The 23535-nt window shown below is 37.1% G+C and overlaps 2 protein-coding genes across 3 annotated transcripts in view; one reads left to right on the top strand and one right to left on the bottom strand.

The window, feature by feature from the left end:
* LOC309481373 (testis development-related protein) overlaps positions 1-8791 on the top strand; it is a 16029-nt gene extending 7238 nt beyond the window's left edge. Inside the window, exons 3-5 of the mRNA XM_082146282.1 lie at positions 2930-3045; positions 5500-7023; positions 7658-8791. Of these exons, the coding sequence (XP_082002408.1) occupies positions 2930-3045; positions 5500-5932 (549 nt within the window). The 3' untranslated portion in view covers positions 5933-7023; positions 7658-8791. The remainder of the gene's footprint in view (positions 1-2929; positions 3046-5499; positions 7024-7657) is intronic.
* fbxo25 (F-box protein 25) lies at positions 8550-23535 on the bottom strand. Of its 2 annotated transcripts, XM_082146246.1 has the most exons (11): positions 23426-23535; positions 22895-23045; positions 22007-22110; positions 20842-20891; positions 20587-20679; positions 17208-17301; positions 16880-17064; positions 16300-16482; positions 14059-14202; positions 13270-13296; positions 8550-11327 (listed from the first exon to the last, which is right to left on the bottom strand). In XM_082146246.1, the coding sequence occupies exons 2-11, from the start codon at positions 23020-23022 to the stop codon at positions 11238-11240; spliced, it is 1098 nt and encodes a 365-aa protein (XP_082002372.1). In that variant the 5' UTR covers positions 23023-23045; positions 23426-23535; the 3' UTR covers positions 8550-11237. The 2 variants fall into 2 exon arrangements, with proteins under 2 accessions (XP_082002372.1, XP_082002373.1); XM_082146247.1 differs by lacking the exon at positions 13270-13296 and having other exon boundaries at positions 23426-23534.

The raw sequence follows: 23535 nt of genomic DNA, 5'->3' as shown, positions 1-23535 counted from the left end.
ATCAGAGAACCCTGAAAAAGTATCACCTTTCCACAGAAATATTAAGCAGCAGAACTATTTTCAACATATTGATAATAATAAGAAATGTTACCCGAGCAGCGAATCAGGATCTGAAGGATCATGTGACACTGAATTACTTGCGTAATGATGCTGGAAATTCAGCTTTGCCATCATAGGAATGAATTTCATTTTAAAATATATTCAAATTGTAAAAGGTTCTTTTAATTTGTAATAATATTTCGCAATATTACTGTTTTTACTTTATTTGATTAAATAAATGCAGCATTGGTGAACATAAAAGACTTGGAAATGTGTTTCCAAACTTTTGACAGGTACTGTATATTTCATGATTACTTCATTTGCTAGTCTTAATAGGATTGTAGTTTCATATTCCTCAATGGTTATAATTTATGGTTGGGAATTAGAACTCTTTATTGAGTTCAACGATGGCCCTGGATATAGAGGTTTTGCCAATGAAGATTTGAAGGAACTTTAATTTTGTTTTATTTTTGGAATTGACGATTTTTTATTTTATTTTTTTTTTAGATTAGATTCAACTTTATTGTCATTACACAAGTACAGGTACAAGGCAACGAAATGCAATGCGATTTATGTGATTGGTTTAAAGAATTGCCCAGGAGCAAAACTGCCAGCATTTAATGTGCACTTTACATTAGTTGAAATAAATGCTCGGTTTGGACTCGGAATGTTTTGTCATCTGAAAGTTACAGTATGTTTTCATAGCACAATGAACTCTTTTAATCTCAAAGGATTATGAGAAATCAATTTTCCTTGATATGACCCCTTTAAAGAGGCTAACCGAAAAGGGAATTTCACAGAGACTTCTGCTGTGTCCTCCAGCGACGGCAGGAGCTGAACCTCAAGTTAAAGCGACAGTTGTTTATTTCCACTGCGTGCTTTAACAAACTAAGCCGAGATAGGGAGGACAAGAAAGATGAAGCGATAGACGGAAGCCAAAAGAGAGCGTTGTGTTTTATTTGAGGTCAAAGACGAGCCCGATCCTAACGTCTGTTTATCCGATGGAATGAGTAATGTGCTCTTAGACTCCTAATGCTCATAAATGCTAAATAAATGTGCTGGAACTGCTAATAAGAGCCGGTCCCGACATAACAAGCGTTTATGTGTTTGCGCATAATCAGATGGCATGTTTTAGCACAGTGGAGTGAGGGAACACAAAGGTCTTTGGTTTGAAACAAGACAGGGAGTGGCGAATAAAATGAACCACGTGCTTTTACCTTTTTTTAGTGTTTGGTAATTTTGTGGTGAGTTTAAGTCCTTCAGACTTGCAGCAACAAAAATAAAATTGAATATCTGTATAACACACACAAATGAATACGATTGAACTTGTAGATTTTTACATATTGAGAAAATTTGCTTTTGGGTGAATCTCACAGAGAAATTCCTGCCATATTTCACCCTAAAATAAAAAATAAAAATAAATTTAAATTAGAAATTATGTTTGCAGTAGAAAAATGAATCCCATTTTAGAATCATTACCATTATTTGCATTACAAAATTTTCATGACTGTAAAGTATAAAGTCATTCCCATTGCTGTGATAATGTAATGAAAATCATCCTATCCAGACTACTATTCGGATTGCATTTGTATACAATAATAAAGTTTACTTGTTAACACGTTCTTCATTGGATGTTAGACTGTTTTTTAGCAGATGGTTTTTGATCTTTATAATTGACCATGTGAGCAAGCATATTTTACACTTGGTTTTTAAATGTTTGGCAGAAATTTCCCCAAAAATCTAATTCGATTACTCTAATGAAAACAATCTAGTGCAACAATAACACCATGAAGCACTGAGAAATTTTAATGAGCACTTTTCATGGATTACAGTAATGAGCAGGGTTACCAAAACTGAAGCTAAAAAAACAAAGTGTTAAAATAATTGTTAATTGAAATCAAATAAAATATAGAAAACTTCACATTATTTTATTTCAGCTATTTGCCAAGGCAACATTTCTCATTATAATTTAGTTTAACTTGATGTATTAACCCTTTGATGCGCACACTATGGATACCCCTTCTAATGCACAACATGGGTCTAAAAAGACCCGTATTCATTTCCTCATTCAAATAAAATGAATAAAAACTATATAGAAAATTAAAAATGCCAACTGATTCAAAATATTAATAAAGACTATAATAGTATCACAATGATAATAAAGTAACACTGGTAATAAGATTTGTTCTCTCTCTCTCTATCTATCTATCTATCTATCGATGGATGGATATTTCATCCAAGATATAATTTCTTTAAAAAATTATATCTTCGATTTTGCTGTGAAATATGACCCTACAGTATGATGATAAAATTGTTCTTTTTTTTTTCTTTTGGTCAAAGGGAAGGACATTCTGTACAAGTCAGAAAAACGAGAAAGTTGTGAAAGAGAGCCAGAAATTGTGTCAAAGGTTCTTTCCTATATAATAAGCTGCAAATCCAGGCCGGTATTTCAAATCCTGAGGGTCATTCTGGACGCAGGCAGGAGGGAGTCTGAAGGAATGTGTCAGATCACCAAATGACCCAAACCACACACACACACACACACACACACACACACACACGCACGCACTCGTCTGCGCGCGCGCACTCGTCTGCTCAGATATCCGTCCCTGCAGCACACTGTAATCAACATAGGCCTTTCCTGTTTTTACTGCGTGATGCCTTGTGTCCGTCAGATCCAGCTTTCTGCTCCTGGATTCAAGATGAAGTGCGTCTTTGTGATTAGTTGTCTATGTGCCAGGCCTAGACCTGCAATCATCCCTTACCATCTGTATTTCCGTCTCACTGAGAAACCAAAGCTGAGGCTTTCTGACACATCACACACAAGCAGTCATTTTACTGAACCCTGTTGTATGATTAAACAAGCCATTTCTCTCTCTACTTTTTGTAGGATTCAAAGTCAAAGAAGGTTAAATCAAAGCGAGAGAAAGGAGACAAAAAGTTGTTTCCGTCTCAGGACGATGAACACATCTTGCTGACAGGAGTCACTGTCTCTCACAGAAGAGGGTAAGACTGGCTTTATTTACTAATGTTAGATGAAGTTGGTGAATGTTTTGGGTAGCACTTTAGTTTAGGGTCCAATTTTCTCTATGAACTAGTTGCTTATTAGCATGCGAATCACTAGGATATTGGCTATTTATTAGTACATATAAAGCACATATTAATGCCTTATTTTGCATGATCATATTCTACATGCCTTAATCCTAACAATACATAAACTTTACAACTACTTTACTAACTAATAATAAGCAGTAATTAGGGTTAAATTAGTAGTTTATTGAGGGGAAAGTTGTAGTTAATAGTGAGAATTGGACCCTAATCTAAAGTGTGATCATGTTTTGCAAGCATCAAAGTTCAATATGTATTTTTAGATGATTTTAATAATTTTAGATGATTATAGTTATACCCAGTAGGTAGGGCTAGGTAGGATGAAGGTCCATAGCTAGGTCCATAGCTATTTTTTGCTGAAAGGTATGGATGGATGGATGGATGGATGGATGGATGGATGGATGGATGGATGGATGGATGGATGGATGGGCAGACAGATAGATGGATAGATAGATAGATAGATAGATAGAATGATAGATGGATGGATGAATGGATGGATGGATAGAATGATGGATGGATGGATAGAATGATGGATGGATGGATGGATGGATGGATGGATGGGCAGACAGATGGATGGATGGATGGATGGATGGATGGATGGATGGATGGATGGATGGATGGATGGATGGATGGATGGATGGATGGATGGATGGATGGATGGATGGATGGATGGATGGATGGATGGATGGATGGATGGATGGATGGATGGATGGATGGATGGATGGATGGATGGATGGATGGATGGATGGATGGGCAGACAGATGGATAGATAGATAGATAGATAGATAGATAGATAGATAGATAGATAGATAGATAGATAGATAGATAGATAGATAGATAGATAGAATGATAGAATGATAGAATGATGGATGGATGGGCAGACAGATGAATGGATAGATAGGTAGATGGATGGATGGATGGATGGATGGATATATAGATGGATGTTTATCATATGTTTACTTTGTTGACAGAAATAAATACTTAGAAATAGAACACGGAGCCTTCCAGATTATTTGCTGTTTACAGACTTCTCGGTGTTTCATGTGCTTGGTGGGAAAATTCAAAGCCACATTATCTAAATATTTTGGTCTGCCTTCAATTCTTGCCGCTGGTTGAGCCAGAAATTGACACGTTGGACAGCTGAAGCAAACAAAGCCATGTTGTAAAAGCCCCACAGAGTCGCAGTGTTTACAGTCTTTGGGGAAATGAACCAGTGGCTTACTTATTGACTCTGCATATAAAAGTTGGATTAATGTATCTAAACAGTTAAGTTGTACACACAGCACCTTGAGTGCCTAGAAATGAAGCTATTCATACAATATGAAATAAAAGTAGAAATAAATACATCTTTAGATAGCATGGAAAATTTGACGTATGGTTTCGTGCATAAACATAGTGTAACTTTAAATAAACCACTTAACCATCAAGTGTCTGAAATGGAAACCGCACTCGGTGGCCCGGCCTCTGTCCTTCCCATATATATATATATATATGTATGTTTATGTACTGTATATACATTAGTGTATTTTTGATCAAATAAATGCAGCTTTGGTGGACAAGAGGTTTCAGAAAACATTAAAAATATATCATTATTATATATATACACTTACAGTATATACACACACACTCTACCGGTCATAAGTTTGGAAACATTAACGTTTTTTTAATGTTTTTGAAAGTAGTCTCTTAATCTCACCAAGGCTGCATTTATTTGATCAAAAATACAGTAAAGACAGTAATACTGTGAAATATTATAACAATTTAAATAAGTTTTTTTGTAATATATGTTCAAATGTAATTTATTCCTGTAATCAAAGCTGATTTTTCAGCATCATAACTTCAGTCTTTGGTGTCATATGACCCTTCAGAAAGTGCATTTATTATTTATTATCAATGTTGAAAACAGTTTTAGCTGCTTATTTTTGTGGGGAAATCATGATCCACTGTCACTCAAACATTTGGGGTAAGTAAGATTTTAAAGATAAATTAAAAAAATATACGTTTATTTAGCAAAGGCACATTAAATTGTTAACAAAAATGTTCTGAGGTTGTTGGTTTTTTTTTAAATAAAGACATTACTACTTTTGCATTTCTGATCAAATAAATGCAGCTTTGGTGGGCATAAGAGGCTTCAGAAAACATTAAAAATATATCATCATTATTATTAATAATAATTACTTTATATTAAATGTTTAATATCTGCTCTGAGATCTATTGAAATTTGCATATTTTGTTTGCTCAGCTATTGAGTGTTTTTACAGTTATGTAAGCAGTAGCAACGATGATAAGAAGTTGTTTAAGTAGAACTTTTTCAGTTTACAATAAATCATGCTCCTTCGTTCTCTTTCTCAGGTCTGCTAAGAAAACCTGGGAGGACGACAAGAGCAAACCGCACACAGAAAAAGACAAAGCACACTGTCTATGGGAGAGCATCACCATGACGATGAAGCAAATCACACCTACGAGGAAGATCGATAAGATGGAGGGCTGGGAACCACCTCAGCTGAATGACGGAAAGGAGGAGGAAAAACATGAGCCGGAGAAGAAGAAGAGTGACTCGTCCCCGCTGTCTTCCCCTCTGTCACTGTCTTTGCCGCATTCTCTAGGTTTGCCGTCCTGGGTTGGCTTGGGTTTGGAGGAGGACTCGTCTCGCTACGCTAGTCTGACTGAGTCACAGAATGGCGGCCCTGCCCAGTGGGCGGCCCGGGCAAGAGATAAATTAGCTGCCGTTCGCCGCAGAAGTCCAGCCAGCCTATCAGAGAGCACTTGGGAGGGGCTTAAATGATTTAATATTAATGTTTGTTAGACACGCCCCCTTGTATACAACTCAAATTGGACAGCCAACAGATGGGAAAAGTAGGACCCTCAGACCAAGAGTGCCTGCTCAAAGTGCCTGTCAGTCAAAAATATTTTCACTTTTATAATTTGATATAAAATGCTTTTCCAACTTTTGAATGAAGCTCCTTCAGAGAAATCACTGGATGTATTTGCAGTTGGTGTCTGACGTCACTGACGATTTCTAGATTACTTTTAAAGGCCATAAATTACATTTAAACACTTTAAGGGATAGTTCACCCAAAAATGAAAATGTTGTCATTTACTCACCCTTCCCTTTATTTCTTCCGTTGAACACAAAAGAAGATATTTTGAAGAATGTTGGTATCCAGACAGTTGACGGTAGCCATTAACTTCCACAGTATTTACGTTCCACTCATATAGGTTTGGAACAACATGAGGGTGAGTAAATGATGACAGAATTTTCATTTTTGGGTGAACTATCCCTTTAATGGTACAGTTCAGGCAAAAATGAAAATCTTATCATTATTTATTTACCCTTGTGTCATTCCAAACCTGAATGACTTATTTTCCTCACACAAAAGAAGTAGTTTAGCAAAATGCCCCAAGTAGGCTACTATTGTCCATACAATGCAATTTTAGCTGCTAAAATGACAAGAAATTATGATAAATATAGTACAAGTGACTTGTGCTCTATATTCTAAGTGTTCTTTATTTGTACGATAAATGTATGTGAGGAGCAGACCTAAGTTGTTGTTTACTGCAAAGAACATGTCCCAGATCACTTTCATTGTATGGAAAAGACAAGAGCATTCAGGACATTCTTCTGCACAACTACTTACAGAAGAAAGTCAAACAGGTTTGGAACGTCATAAAGGTCAAGAAATGAAGCTAGAATGCCCATTTTTAGGTAAACAACTGTGCCTTTAAATCCACGTTTTATTCGTGGCGATTGGTTTGAGTGAGGCTGCAGTTCCCTCCGTCACAGAAAGAGGGCGCATCGCGTCTCAATCTCCATAATCACTGCTGACTAGAGATCGATGCGTTTTGCGTTGTAATGTTTATATGGCGCAGATTCAGGCCACATTTACACATAGCCGGGTATTTAGAGAAACGAATATTTCTCCCCCTCCGTTTTCAAAAATAACATCGTGCACACAATATCGTTTTCAAAAACAGTTGCCGTTTACATCAACCCGCATAAATACAAAGGGGCGGCAGTGTAAGGAGAAGGATAAAGCCATGCAAGCCAATCAGAATCCTCAAAATCGACAACGACGAATAGCACGAGCGACTTCCTGTTCCTTTCAAAACAATAGACATGGCGCGAGGTTCGTTCGTGTGGACAGACAGCGAAGCAAATGCAAACAGGCCAAAAGCGTTTTCACAAAAGTAAAAATGAGTACCACTTTAACAGCATCCATGATCAAATAGTAGCCAAACAAACTCATAGACAGTATGGAACAAACTCTAAACATAGGGCGCTCACATGACGTAAGCATTTTCTGGCGCATAATGTGACGTTTGAGAACCTAAAACCCCGTTTCTCCCAGTTGACACGGCAACACATAACCGGCGTTTTCAGAAATCTCCACTTTGGCCGGAGTTTTTAAAAATAATCGTTTTCTGGGATAAAAACGGCGTTTTCGTGTAAATGACAGGCCAAAACGCAGGGAAATATCTGCGTTTTCCCATCGTGTAAACGGGGCCTCAGTTGTGCTTAATTTACTCTGGTATGTATTTAAAGATTGAATGTGAAATGAAGTAGAAACGCCTTCCACAGAGTAGATTTAGAATCGCTACTGCCTGCTGATTCACAATCATAATGTACTGTAGGCTACTTACTCTATGCAATCATTTCCTCCTTGCTAAAATCCCAAACTACTTGCTATAGGCCTATTGATCATGCCAACAATGCGTTCAGTGCCACTTTTCTGTCTCAAGGAAGATAACTTGCTGTCTCTTTATACAACATATAGGGGTTTAAAGGGTTAGTTCACCCAAAAATGAAAATTATCCCATCATTTACTCACCCTCAAGCCTTCTAGATGTAGCTGTATGACTTTCTTCCTATAGGACGCTTGAGGGTGAGTAAATTATGGGATAATTAAAACATTTGTGGTGAACTAACCCTTTAAACTGAATGTGTATGTGCTCAGTCCTGCCCCTGGAGATTTTGACTAATCAAACATACTTAAACCAGCTAATCATTAGTCTTAGGATTCATTTGAGAAAAACAAGCTCTGATAGGTTGCATCTCCAGGAATGGGATGAGCATCCAGATCCCGTTAATAATGCTTACTGTAATGATTACTGTTACAAACCTTATTTTCAAGCCTTCCAACGACCTCAAGAGCTATGCCGTTTTGTCATGGAGTAGGCTAAATTTTTCTTTGCTGTGCCTCGATTTAAAAGTTCCAACACGGTAAAAATGACAATCATCATTTATAATTCTAATATGAAATATATTTTATACATCAACCTTTTACCTATGCCATTAAACAGTATGTATATCTTTGGTTTGCTTGAAGAATGTGTCTTATTGCTGATTTTAGGAGATTTATTTATAATCAGATTTTGAGAGTAAGTGGGTTAGCTGCTCTCAGTTGTTCATTAGCTTTATATAATTAGTCCACAAATGTGATTACATATTGTTAGTTTCAGATTTTTCTCTATTTTTCTTCAGATTTTTCTATTTGGGGCCTTTGCAAGAGTCTTATTTTGATTTTACCTTGATACTACTGAATGATTTTCTTTTTCTGTTTTATGATTTAAATGACAATATCTATATGTTGTAGTTCCAAGGATTCACATAAGTTTGTGAATCTAAATAAAGAGTTACACTTTATACTTGGGTCTTGTTTTGTTTAGTTTGTTTCCCCAGTGTTCACTACTGTTCAAAAGTTTGGAGTTGGTAAGATTTTTTTCAATGTTCTTGAAAGAAGTCTGTTATGCTCACCAAAGCTGCTTTTATTTGATCAAAATACAGTAAAATAGCTATATTGTGAAGTATGATTGTAATTTAAAATAACTTTTATATTATTTTCTAATTTAATATATTTTTAAATGTAATTTATTCCCGTGATTTCTCCAGTGTCACATGATCCTTCACAAATCGTTCTAATATACTGATTTAATGCTCAATTTTATTATTATTATTATTATAAATAGTTAGTTTAAAAACAGCAGTTATCTGAAATAGAAATATTTTCTATCATAATAAAGGTATTATTGTCACTTTTGATCAATTTAGCTTTTATGAATAAAAGTATTCATTTCTTTCAAATAAAAAAAAATCTTCCTGACCCCAAACGAAAAAATAAATAAAAAATTAAAGCCATATTCTTTTATTTTTATGATGACATATTTATGCCGTATTCTTTTTAATTTTTTGTCTGTTTGAACCTCCCTCCTAATCTCATAACCAGTTGCACCTTTTGTAGCTTCAAAAAACACAGTTGTTAAATTTGAAGTTCATTCTCGTGTGTTACCAATGAGGTTCATTCTCGTGTTACGCATCACGTTTGAGCTTCAGCAAGAACCAATGAGGTTCATTCTCGTGTTACGCATCACGTTTGAGCTTCAGCAAGAACCAATGAGGTTCATTCTCGTGTTACGCAGCACGTTTGAGCTTCAGCAAGAACCAATGAGGTTCATTCTCGTGTTACGCAGCACGTTTGAGCTTCAGCAAGAACCAATGAGGTTCATTCTCGTGTTACGCATCACGTTTGAGCTTCAGGAGGAACCAATAAGGTTCATTCTCGTGTTACGCATCACATTTGAGCTTCAGGAGGAACCAATGAGGTTCATTCTCGTGTTACGCATCACATTTGAGCTTCAGGAGGAACCAATAAGGTTCATTCTCGTGTTACGCATCACATTTGAGCTTCAGGAGGAACCAATAAGGTTCATTCTCGTGTTACGCAGCCCGTTTGAGCTTCAGAAGGAACCCATGAAGTTCATTCTCGTGTTACGCATCACATTTGAGCTTCAGGAGGAACCAATGAGGTTCATTCTCGTGTTACACATCACGTTTGAGCTTCAGGAGGAACCAATGAGGTTCATTCTTGTGTGTCAAGCAGGTTTGGTTGAGCTTCTGTTTATGTTCGCTGATCAAAGTTTAATAAAAGCCTAATTAAATCTTTTAAGTGTAAAGCGGCCGTGTGTCTTCAGAAAATTTGGACTAAACCGCTCAATTCATATGGATTAGTTTTACGAACTCTTTATGAACTTTTTGAAGCGTCAAAGTGGTAGTTGCGTAGACTGTCAATGGAGGGAAAGAAATCTTTCAGATTTCATCAAAAAGTCTAGCTCTTTATTATCAATGTTGAGGAATTTTAGTTGAGGATTTATTTTAATTTTCTGTGCTAATTTGTGAACTAAAATAGCTGATTCAATTATTTTACAATTTTTGAAAGGAGCAGAGGAGACTATGCTTTCAGATAGATGGAAACAAACATGTTTTTTTTGTGTGTTTTTTTAAAGTTTTAATTATTTTAGATAATATTTCTGGCAAATTCTTGATAGTACCAAACACATCCTACAGTTCAGCCATTTCAAAACATTTATATTACAGTAATAGTAAAGGAATATTACAAAGTTCAGAGAAAGGATATAAAATACATTTGTTCATAAATAGCAAAGCTTACATTAGATTTTCCGTCTGCCCTCACGACAGACTTAACAAAAGTGTATCGTAAAAAGTTGTTTTGTGCAGCAAATGTAGACTTTAGTGTTGACGCATCAAATACATACGCACAGCACGACAAGACAACACAAGAACTCACGTAAACATTAACCTACGACTATTTCTGACGTGCATTCCATCGGTACAGAAATGAAAACACATCCACGAAAAGACAAGATATCCTCCGCTTAGGATCTCCCACGCTTTTCCCTTCAGTTTGTCTTTCCCAAAAGCAGGTTTGTTTTACTTTTTTGCTTTTAACACACAATCCTTCCCATATCCCGCCTCTTTTCACGTGCTCGAAGAACAGATGAACACAACGGGGAACAAGAAAAAGAAATTAACACTAATATTATGACATCTTTCCATGATAAGCCCTTAAAATTTGAGCGAGGCAAAGAGAAAATTCAATAATTCGTTACATTTGTCAGAGGATTGAACTTTCACACTTTTTAATCATAGAACGACCGTCTGGGAAACGTCAAGGAGAATAAGAAACATGGTTGGAGCACAGAGTGGAAAAAAGGTTCAGTCTTGGTTAGAGGTGTTTGTTTGCAGGTGTTCCAGAGGAGATGGGAAGGCGAGAGGTCCGAGAACATTCTGAATTTCAGAACTTGAAGAGGTCTATGAAGTGCTGGGGAGAGACGGGGGTGAGGCAGCTGTCGGGATCGTTGGCCGTGCAAGGATGTCCCGAGTCCTGCGATGGAAAGAGAGGGCGGTCAAAATCTGATTTCAACATTTTTGGAGGAAAACGTCAGTGCTTTTTGTCCATGCAAAAGTTGCAGCCACATTAACTATGTTTCCATACATTTAACTTGTGCACAAAATAGGAATATCGCATAAAATATTTGCGAATAAAGCACTGTTTCCATCCCATGTGATCAGGAGAACAAAATCGCCACTTACTGGGAAATTGGCGCAAAATATCAGTAATAAAGTTGCTGTAATCGAGGAAGCCACTGTGGCTCTTTTATCGTATATCATAAATGACTTGCTGAAACGCCATAAACACTGTCATGTTATTTTGCGTTAAGATGCCTGATGTTTGGGAATGCAATCATGTGACCGTTCTGGGAGGGAATTAATCCAAATCATTCTGACGACAGACTTTGGATCAGGCAATGAAATCGGTTCACTGGTTAGTCCAGTTATCCGATCACATCCTGTGTTGAGGCAAAGTCACATGGGTTTTTATGTTGCGCATCAAGGGAATTATTCGGTAAATGTGTTTCCATCATAGTTTATGAGCATGTCTTATATTATCTGCTTCAATTGAGCGCATAAGATTTTTAAAATGTATGCTCATCTTGGCGTTTCCATCCAGCATTTTTTGTCTATTAAATCAGCATAAAAATAGGTGGATGAAAACATAGCTACTGTTACATTTACATTTAGTCATTTAGCAGACGCCTTTGTCCAAAGCGACTTACAAATTAGGACAAAATTCAGCGAGTCATCATAAAGAGGCAAAAGCAACAACAACGCAAGAAGTGCTCAAAATACGAAGTTCAGGTATTATTCAGAGTAGCATAAGCCTGATAAGTGATGTTTCAAAGGGAAAGGACATTTTATTTTTTATTTTTTATAGAATAGAAAAAAACTGTTAGGTTGCTAGGGTCCTTCTATCAATCATCCGTCAGACAAAAATTCTGATAGAATTCCGATATTCTGATTCGTAATTCTAATAGATTAGAAAAGGTCAAACACACCTGAAGTGTAATACTCAGTGTAAGTGATCTATTCTAATTCCTAACTCTTAAGTATAAGCAAAAATTATAGTTACTGACACTGTAGGCATGTTCAAGTGATCAGCAGCAGAGATGAGCATTAACGCATGTGTCCACCAAAGCATTTGTTTTCCAGTTGAAAACTGGCTCTTCTGAAAATGCCTTGCTGTGTTTTTTTCAGTTGAGATGCTACATGTGCTGATGCGTAGAATACGTGGAACTGTTACTAGTATCTGATTTCGCAAATAGTTTGTTTCTGCATATAAAAATGCCGACACAATGTGACACACCTGCGCTGCCACTAGTTTTGGATGAAGAGATGTGCTTGTTGTTGTCATTTGTTATCGTTGAACAAGCAGAATGTGACGGTTGTACGGTGTGGTATTTGTCCCGCACATCCTCCACTGTGATTGGACGGCTGGGTAAAAATTGACAGTGATGAGCGCTGCGTTTTACGCAAAGTTGAACTTTCTTCAACTCTCTGCGACCGAAAAAAAAAAAAAAAGAAGAGCATTTAGAGTGAAATAGACACTCAGCACCTCATTACACTGCTGCCGTTTTAAAAACGCAGTGCTCCCATAAAAAGGAAAAATATGCTAGCCTCGGGAGAAAAACGCTTTGGTGGACACACAGCCTTAATGTATAACGTTGATGTGGCACACACAAGAAATGGAAAAAAAGAGACATTCTACAAAAAAGATAAATACATCTACTCAAATATTAAGAATACAAACAAGACAGATCAAGTCCAGTTGATTTGAATGGATTGAAGTGTAAGAGAATGACGGGCAGAAACAGAAAAAGACGACAGGTGAAGAGAAAAAGATAAAAGGATTGATGAAACAAAACAAATTTTATTAACAGACAATGATTTCAAAAAGCCGGCACATTAATATCAGATTCAGCATGTACCTTAAAGATCAAAGCCAGGTGTCTGTCCTTTGGGAGATAAGGGACCAGGAGGAGAACAGGAAAATAATCAAAAGGTCAAAGGGTACAAGAAGAGGGCTGATATTGAAGTGAAAATATGTATGGTAGAACTAACACTTCAATATCTGTCATCATTTATTTAACTGAGTGTAGTGTCATTTTTAGGTGAACTATTCAGAATAACTATCCATAATTATACAACCGCTGAAAAGTTTGGGGATTTTGGGAGTTTTTCATTTATTTGTTTTAAGATATTTATACTTTTATTCAGCAAGGATGCATTAAATTGATCAAAAGTGACAGTAAAGACATTTTATAATGTAACAAAAGATTTATATTTCAAATAAATAAATAAATAAACTTTATATTCATCAAAGGATGCTGAAAAACATTTACTAAAAACTGAATTAGAGCCATTTTCAACCATGGTAATAATAAGAAATGCTTCTTGAGCTGTAAATCAGCATATTAGAATTTCTAACACTGAATTCACTACAGGAATAAATTACATATATTTATGTTTTAAATAAATAAATAAATAAATGTAAAAAATAAAAATAAAAAATTAAAATCACTGAAACAAACAGATGCTTATCTATTAATATGTGTGTCTATAAGGGGTTTCTGACAACAAACTGCAGTTCTAGAAGATCACAACACTGGGAAACATTTGAGAAGAGCACTTATATCTAAACAGACACAAAATCCGGATGGATGTCCTAATGTTTATTCACGGACCAGAATGTTTGACATTTAAAAAGGATTTCTTACGTTCCAGAAGAGGATGCTACAGTGCCTGCAGAACTGCAGAGTGTCTCCGTACTGTTCTCTCTGAGGGTAGTATTTCTGAAGTGTGAAAAACATCAGCTTCCAGTCCACATGGCCCTTCTCTGACAGAATTAAGTGCCTGCAGAACTGAACACACACACAAACACAGAGACCTCTGTGAGTTCTGCACAGAAACAGAGACCTCTCTTGCACACCAGTGGTTTATAGGCCTGTGTGCATGATGGATAGACTGTGAAAAAAGAGAGACAGTGCATCTCTGCTTCCTTTCACTGTAGAAAACTGAAGCCAAAATATCCCAGTAACCGTTGTTGCCGATCCCGTGGTTCGGAGGCAGAGAGATCCCATTGGTTTAACTGACTTTTAATGGGTAGTATTTTTAGCACCTGATTACAATTCCTGCAAAAACAAGTTATGATCTATATTGTTTAAAGTGTGTTATAATGACCATTAATGTATTTTAAATTACATGGTTCATTTACTAGCATATAACTGAAGCTATAGGTTGTGAAATCAAGCATTTCTCATTCTTAATGTTTGAGAAATGATCAGATTAGCCTGCTAGCTTAGCTTATATTATTTTAGATATATTTTTTATTTTTTTTGCTTCCAATATAGTTCCCAATTACATGTTTCAAATAATGATGTTTGTGTGAACATAGAATGACAATTAATTTATTAAAAATGTTTTATATACTATACCACATTACAATTATTGTGTGCAATTAATATTAAATTACTTTTACAGAACATAGTATGTTGCAACAATACTTATCCTTATAAAAAAAAATATATTGTTAGGCATGCTTGGGTTTCCAGTTTGATTTATTATGCAATACATAGGCATTCATTCTATATTTCAAGAATGTTGTTTGTGCACTTAATGTAATAAACATCATACAATAGTTAAATAGGTAATAAATTATAATTAGTCAAGACACTGTGCCAACAACTTTTGATCAGGCATTACCGCCTGGGTCCTAAAGGAGACTCAATTCCAGGGGGGGGGGGGGACTCGATTTCTCATTTCACCGCACAGCTGTCAATCATGGCGCTAAACTCCATTTTATAGCATCAAATAACTAACTAAAACCAAACTTACTGGGAAAATGAAGACTTGGACACACATCTGCGTGATGAGAACTGCCTAAAATGACAGAAACCATTTTGGGGAAGAATTTTTTTGTTTGGCTCGAGTCCCATTGGATTATACGGAGAGGGCGGGGTTTAATACCTATACTGCAGCCAGCCACCAGGGGGCGATCGAAATGCTTTGGCTTCACTTTTCAGGATAAGGATTTTTGGCTTCACTTTTCAGGGCATCTGCGGCACACTTGGCATGATGCCTCTGTACTGCCATCTTGTGCTCAAATTAAGCCGCTGACTCAATTTCCAGCCATTCTGAATCTCCATAATGATTCATATAAAAGAATCTCAGACAAAACCTCATTCATAAGTGCCTAAACAGGCATTCATATCTGGGTGATACTTCAATTGGGGCCACCACTGACCACTTGAAATCTTGAAAAAATAAATATTGATATAGTATTTGTGAGACTGTGTGTGAGATGGTAAAACGAATGATATTCTCCAATTGACTAAACATCCAATTATGAGTGACTTAGGCCACATCCACACGAAGCCAGAGCTTTCCCTATCCGATATTTTTTTTCCTCGTTCAAAAAAAACATTCCGTAAACACGGCGTCGTCTCAAGAAATATCTGCGTACACACGAAACCACTGAAACCGACTCAAAACGATGTAGTATACATGCCAGACCAGTATGTGGCGCTGTAATTCTGCCACAGACATACACTAAAAACGGAGAAGAAGACATGGAGCTCACGCATAAATCTTGCGCGCTGTATACAACAATAATATTAGGCACAGTAGCTTCTTTTTTTCTTTTTTAATCAAGAACTTTGTTGAACAATATGAAAAACCATAAATGTAGTTGCTGTGACTTAACGGTGTCTGACTAGTTGACACTTGGTGTGATGACATCATCGTTTCACAAAATGTACGGATTGGCCGTACACACGAAAACGCAAGGGCGGCGTTTTCAGATTTATCCACCTTGAGACCCGGTTTAAAAAAATAGCGGTTTCAGTCTCCGAAAACGCCGGATCCGTGTGGACGAAACGCCAATACGATAAAAAATGTATACGTATACAGCGAAACGCGTCTCCGTGTGGACGGGCCCTTAATTAGTTCTTATTCCTCACCTGTTTCTCAGCAAAATGAAACTGGCACAGTTTCTTCCACAGTTGCCGGTCCTCACTGAGCACGTGCAGTGTTGGTGTGGCTTTTCCCAGATTGATGATGTCACAGGCATCAGTAAACTTGTACAGAATGTTGTTTTGCATGTGCAAAGGGAGGTCGCTCAGTGTCATCCCATTTGAAAGTTGCTACAAAGAAACATATTTAGCGTTATGTATGTAAATACAAACAGACGGTTGTTGTCAAGTACAACCACAAGAAATACAACAGTTTGAACAGTTCACTTTAGTCCTAAAAGTTAATCAGACAGCAATCTTAAATATACATTATTTATATAATTTGATAACGTAAATATATATATATATATATATATATATATATTGCATATTATGTATATGAATTAGTCATCCCACAACCAACTAGATGTGGCTGAAATTGACTATTCCATTTATATAAACGTAATTTTTTTTTATCTTTTATTTATTTATTTTTATATATTTATTTTTGACAAAATAGATATAGGTAGGTTTTTGAAAAAGATTTTTGCACTTCCCTAACCCATATAAAGACTGTGAAAAAGACTACCTTTGGAATTTGCAAATTGTTGAGCTGCTGTTGCCAGATTAGGATGGTTTCTAAACGGCAGACCCAAATGTTGATGTTGCCAACCAACACAGACTTCCCAACTTCTCGGATGAGGATGCAGAGGGTGGAGCTTAGATCATGCAGCAACGCCTTGATCAGTCGAGGGTTCTGATGGTCATCCAGAACTGCCAAACAAACCAATAGCGAATCATTGCCAATTTTTATATCATTTTGTAGATGCACATATTTCAGGCCAGTATGGTTTCTGCATGAAAGCGTTCATTCACAGAAAAAGGAGTCTGTGAATAATGCTGAAAGACCAGCTCACCTTTTCTCACAATCTTCTCCAGGACATTAAAATAGTTTTTCTGAGCAGCTCCACTCAAAGACGTCAGCTGGGACTTGGCAATCAACTGCAGAAGCTAAGAGGGAAAGAAACAGAGAGGGTGAAGTGGGAGAAAATAGGCCTTTATCACAGTCCGTGCGTCATCACATCCGGCTCCGATTAGTAGTATTTACTATACACATACTATATACTGCATTATTGTCAATGGACGGACGCCAGTTTTGAGAAGAAAATTAAACTACCGGTAATTTAGGTGCTCTAAGTGATGTTAGGTGACGTCACTTCTTGTTGACATTCAAAGATTATTGTCAAACAAAACAGAGGCTAGCTAGACCCTCCCTCCTCCTCATTCGCACACTAACCGCCCAAACCCCAGCCCCAAATCCTTCTTGTCGGTTATTGGCTGGAACAGTTTGTTATGTTTCGTGGTCCAGGTTGGCGCAGTTTGTTTTTGTTGCTGTTTGTGGAGCCTGGGCTGTCTACAGAGACCGCGTTTTTTTACAGTGTGTTCAGGGGACAGGCAGCTAGCGGATAGTGAGGAGTTATTTGCTGTATGTGACAAAAAATGTTTTGGCCTAAAAAACATGTGACATCGCTTAGAGCACCTTTAACAATAAACGTCAACATTTAAAACTGTTTATCTAGACTTACATTATACCCTAACTATGTATGTCATCTTTCATTTGATTGTAACATTATCTGAGAAACTGCCAGTCATGAGATAAACGAGCAGCACGCAGCTCAAGTTACAGCCAAAGGAATAATCGGACTGATTTCATTTTACATTTACATTTATGCATTTGGCAGACGCTTTTATCCAAAGCGACTGACATTGCATTTCAAGGTACACATTTTACATTCTTAGGCCGGTGACACACTGGCTGCGTGGCGTGAGCATGGCGTTTCTGTTGCGTGTCAGCTGCGTGGCGTGTGCGTGGCGTTTTCCATGTCTTTGCACACCAGAATATATTTATGACTGACGCGGCGCTGCTGCTGCTAGGTGACATATGATAAGCCTCATTGGTGATATATTTGACATATGGGGAGAGAGTTGTGGAAGGCCTATACTTCATGTTAAACATAAATATATAGCAGCAAAGACAACGTCGGCAGTGTTGACGGCAATATAGGTTATAGAATATTTCGTTCTGTATTGACAGGTGCAGTATTTGAAAATCGATAATATTTTTTTAAATTGCATTTATATTTGCATTTATGTCAAACCCTAGACACTTTCAAACATCAAAATGACATTTATTAATATGTATTCGTGTCAAAATGTCATATAAACATCTTTTCCTATTCAATTTTGCTTGGAAACGCTTTCAAGACGCTTGCGTGTCGCGTGAAAAATAGGCGTCGGTTCTATTTCTAGCATGCACGTGGTTTCCGCGCGGCTCAAGCCGGGGTTGTACCGACTAGTCGATTAGTCGACTAGTCGACCTTAATGCAATGCCGTGACGCTTTAAGCTTGACGTCGACTAGTCGCGTTCATCATGTGACACTATGATTGTCACCATCAAGTGTGTGGAAATACTTCACTAAAGATGAAGCTTGTAAAAATGTCACTTGGAAAGTAAGTCTGTCCTGAAGTACAACAAAAGTACAAGTGCAATGCACACTCATCTGAAAAGGCATCCGCTAATGTGAGGAATGCAAATCATCTCGACAGCAGTAAATTTACCCTTCGCAGGGAGTTTGATTGACAGGCGATCTGACCAATCATAATCCGCCGAATCCGACATTTCTGTCCGACAAAGCAGTCAGGAGAGTTAGTAGATTAACATTGGAGGATTTGAACTTGAATAACGGAGTGTACTGACGTCTTTCTGCAGTTAAAACAACATTCCTTCTTATGTATATTCATGTTTATTTGATGCTATAAATTAACTAGAAGGAAGAGATGATCGGTTCACGAGCAGCTTTAAGAGGCTCTACAGCGATCTGCCACGACACATTAAAGAGCCACAAAACGGTATTTATTGTTTAAATTTCTTTATAAAATGACCAAATATGAAAGTTGAGACTTTGTTTACATATTAAAAGTAACCTGCTCTGTCCTGTCTGTCAGCACGTTGTCAGTGTCCTCTGTCCTCTCTGCTCCGCGATGTATATTTCACTGTGTCGGACATAGCAACAGTAACTAAAGGGGGAGGGTCTTTGCGAACGGTTAATTAGAAACTTCACTAAACATGCAAACCATGATCGAAAAGTAAAAACTGTGAATGAGCAGGTCTGTGACAGTGAGTAGGCTTACTTACAGCCCATCTTGCATAAATGGCATTGTTATGCCAACATAATGCATCACTAAAAAATGTTTGCACTAAAACGGGAGTTATTGTTGCATTGTTACCGTTAAGTTGCAACATATTATGAACTGTCTGTCAGCATCTGTATCATTTTCTGCTAATAAATTGCAAATTGGTGCATGTTGCAAAGCAGTCCCATCTCTTGTGTTTTTTATGAATGACGTGAGTGACTAGTCAACGTCGACTCGACTTTGATGTCATAACAGTCGACTTCAAAAAATCTGAAGTCGTTCAACCCCTACAAGCCGCGCCTGAGACGCGCGTGTCACGCAGGCAGTGTGCAAACTCTAACCTGTTAACATGGGAGCCGAAATAAAAACGGACACGCCACGCAGCTGAGACGCTTACGCCACGCATCCAGTGTGTCACCGGCCTTATCAGTTCTTGCTTTCCCTGGGAATCGAACCCATGACCTTGGCTCTACTGTTTGAGCTACAGGAAAGCTGTAAATCATTTTATTTTGAATGTTATTTTGTTTAATTTTGCATTACATTACCACCCATTTTTGTCAACAGTACAAATCCAATCATTGCACTTAAACACGGAGGATATGAATACGCTTACGATGATCAAATCAGTTATTTTTTATCGCGTATGGCCTGGAAATATTCCTTTATTTAAACAACTTCAATCTGATCTAATTATTGATGATTGCATCGTAAAGTAAGCTCTGTCTAATTGTAATGCTCTTTAATGTGATCGGTTGTTTGTATTGTATTATTGCAGTTCTGTAATAAAATAAGGTAATCAGACTCTGATACAGTATGGCTTGCGCGCTCTCCTTTAAATCGCTGAATATGAGTCGGAATCATCACCATTTTTTTTATTCCACAATACTCAATTAATGATTGTAAACTGAGGATTGTGTCTGTGCTGAATTTTACATTTAAAAAAAATCCCAAAAATCATGTTCTATGAGCTATTGATACAGGCTTCAGCGGAAGTTTTTTCCGCTTTTCGAACACGGAAGTGTGATAAAGGCCTGTGATTTCAATAGAGAGAGGTATTCAATTGTATTCAGCAATTGTTCAGCAGAGATCAGAACATCTTACTTTGACTACATAGTTGAATCGCCGCACATCCTGAATGGCACTGGAAAAGTCCAGACGATTGAAGGCCTCACCAAGCGTACAGTACCCATGTCTCTGGAACAACAAACACACGGTGCGCATTGAAAGAGATTGGAAAAGACTATTGGCAGAACTGTAAAATATAAACAATGACGCATAGCTTTATGTGACTTATGTTGTTTATTTGCTACTTTTTGAGTCTTGAACGTGTTGATGCTAAGACATAATTCCTCTCACCTCTCTCGTACTCTCCTTCTGAACGTAGATCCACCTCTCCTGGAACAAAACTAAGAAAAAGGATAAAATATATTTAACCCATATATTACATCCTTAAAGGGATAGTCCACCCAAAAGTGAAAATTACGTCATCATTTAGTTTACAAACTTGTATGACTTTCTTTCTTCTGTTGAACACAAAATAATATATTTTGAAGATTGTTGGTACAGTTTTGATTCCCATTGACTTCCAATGTATGGACAAAAAATACAATGGAAATCAATGGAAACGGAAACTCTTTGGTTTATCAACATTGTTCAAAAATATCTTCTTTTGTGTTCAGCAGAAGAAATGCATACATGTTTGGAACAACATGAGGGTGAGTAAATGATGACACAATTTTCATTTTTGGGTGAACTATCCCTTTAACTGCTTAGGTTTTTATTTGCATTTATCTGTAATTGGATGGGATGTGAAAAAAAATACTACTATTAAATTTGTAATTACACAGATCATAGGAAAACTGGATTCTGATTGGTCCAATATAGCATTCTGTGGTCATATATTTTGTATAATGACCACTAAACTGTATAATTGCCCATTGTCCCAAAAACTATAGTTCACTTTTAAAATGTTAGATCATTGTTGTGATAATTAAGTATGAAGTAATTAAGCATTATGTAAAAATATGTACCAACTAGCAATTATAACACAGCTCTGGAAAACTTAATTCTGATTGGTCAATTATGTGTATAATGACCACTGAACTTTATAATGGCCCACTGTTCCAGAAATTCTAGCTCCCTGTTAAAGGGATAGTTCACCCAAAAAATGAAATTCAGTCATCAAGTACTCACCCTCATGCCGTTCCAAACCTGTACGAGTTTCTTTCATCTGTTGAAGATATTTTGAAGAATGTTGGGAACCAGACAGTTTGACTTCCATAGTATTTTTTCCTTCTATGGAAGTCATCAGCTACCGTCAACTGTTTGGAACAACTTGATGACAAAATGTTCATTTTTGGATAAACTACCCCTTTAAATTTGGGAGATATATTTTTGTATAATGACTGCTAAACTGCATAATTGCCTATTCTCCAAAGAAACTCTAATTCACTTTGAAATTTGAGATCATTGTTGTAATTAAGTGTGAGGGTGATGCAATTAAATATGATGTAATATTTACACTGTGACTTAGTGTTGTTGTTGAAAAAGTCCTTTTTTCTCTTCTTGGCAGCTACTTCACAGACATCTCCCACGTAGACGTTCTCCTTGTTGTCGTTGTCCAATCTGGAGAGTTAATAAGGTAAAGTTAATCATGACAATCCCAAAATAAGCTTTAGGCATTACGTTTACATTAAAGGCATCTAGCAGAGGCTCCTATTCAGAGCGACCTACAAAAAGTATTATAATCATGTGATCAACAGATGGCAAGCATGCAATTTAGACTGCAATTTAGATGCTGCTAAGAGTACTAACTAGTAGACATAAACCTGACACAGAATGCAATAAAACCTAGTGCAAATAAACAAGCCAATGAATGAGGCGAGTCCTTATGATCTGAAGACGTTTTAGCTTACACAACACACACAGGTGAGTGTTCGGTCTTTTGTCTAGTGAAATTTAACACACAGACAAAGGATGCAGATTCACCCTAAAGCCATCCAAATAACTACTTGCATCCCCACATAGCAGAAACCAGACAACCACGTTTCCTCAGTCTGACCAACCTCAGGTCTGTTTCCATGACAGCACGGTCAGATAAAGTATTTTGTGTCTCAATACACACAAAACCAGTTTGTGGATGTCTGTTCTACGCTACTTCAGACAATAACCACAGGCGGTCACAATAACACAGTTCTAAACACGGATACCTGACTTCCCACACATGACACATACACACTTCCTTTTTTAGTTTGTTCCTCAACGCTTTCTTTGGGTGGTGTAGCCTTTGTGGTTAAAGCTCGGAGGTGGTAACTGAAAGGTTGAAGGTTTGAACCTCAAAACTATCACTCTAGATCAAGATCCAACAATCACTCCACATTATATTGATATAATTCATAGCATTTCTTACTCTTCCAAGCCAAGTTCATTGATGTTATCTCCCAAGTTGTGGCTGAAATATTCAAAGCGCTTCCAGCCATCCTCGGTTTTGATCCAGCTCCAGCCTGGTGATCTCCAGTCTTGGCCCAAGAAAGGCATCTTCTTCCACCTGCTCCAAAAACCTGAATACAAGAGACTCTTATCTCAAACCATTATAACACGTCAAAGGCTTTATCATTATGATCTGATCAGACAACACACAATAACAGTCATTCAAAGCTTAAAAAGCCTTTTGTTCACAATCTTGATGTAAAACATTATCTTTGAAAAAACAAACATTTTGCATTTTGATGTTAATTTTTAAATTGCATTTAAACTCTGGCTTCTGTACCAACTACGTTACTGTCAACACATTTGCTCAAATGCAAAGCCTGCCAAGAACCTTATCTTTCTAAACGTCGACAAAACACTAAAGACAGCTTAAATCTCTACCTCTATTGTTGTTTTACGCGCAAAGTAATGTATTTGCATTGATAACGGACGTATATTTAACTTTACTTACAGCGATTTCTTTGTTATGGTGATAATTTTCTGCTTTTCGTTGAATATTGACGGAAGTAAACAGTCAGAAAAGCGGAATGTAAGACACGCCTCCCGTCGATTGTGATTGGC

Source organism: Leuciscus leuciscus, assembly GCF_965113295.1.
Source record: "Leuciscus leuciscus genome assembly, chromosome: 18".
Classification (NCBI taxonomy): Eukaryota; Metazoa; Chordata; class Actinopteri; order Cypriniformes; family Leuciscidae; genus Leuciscus; species Leuciscus leuciscus.
This window is presented reverse-complemented; position numbering and strand designations above follow the sequence as displayed.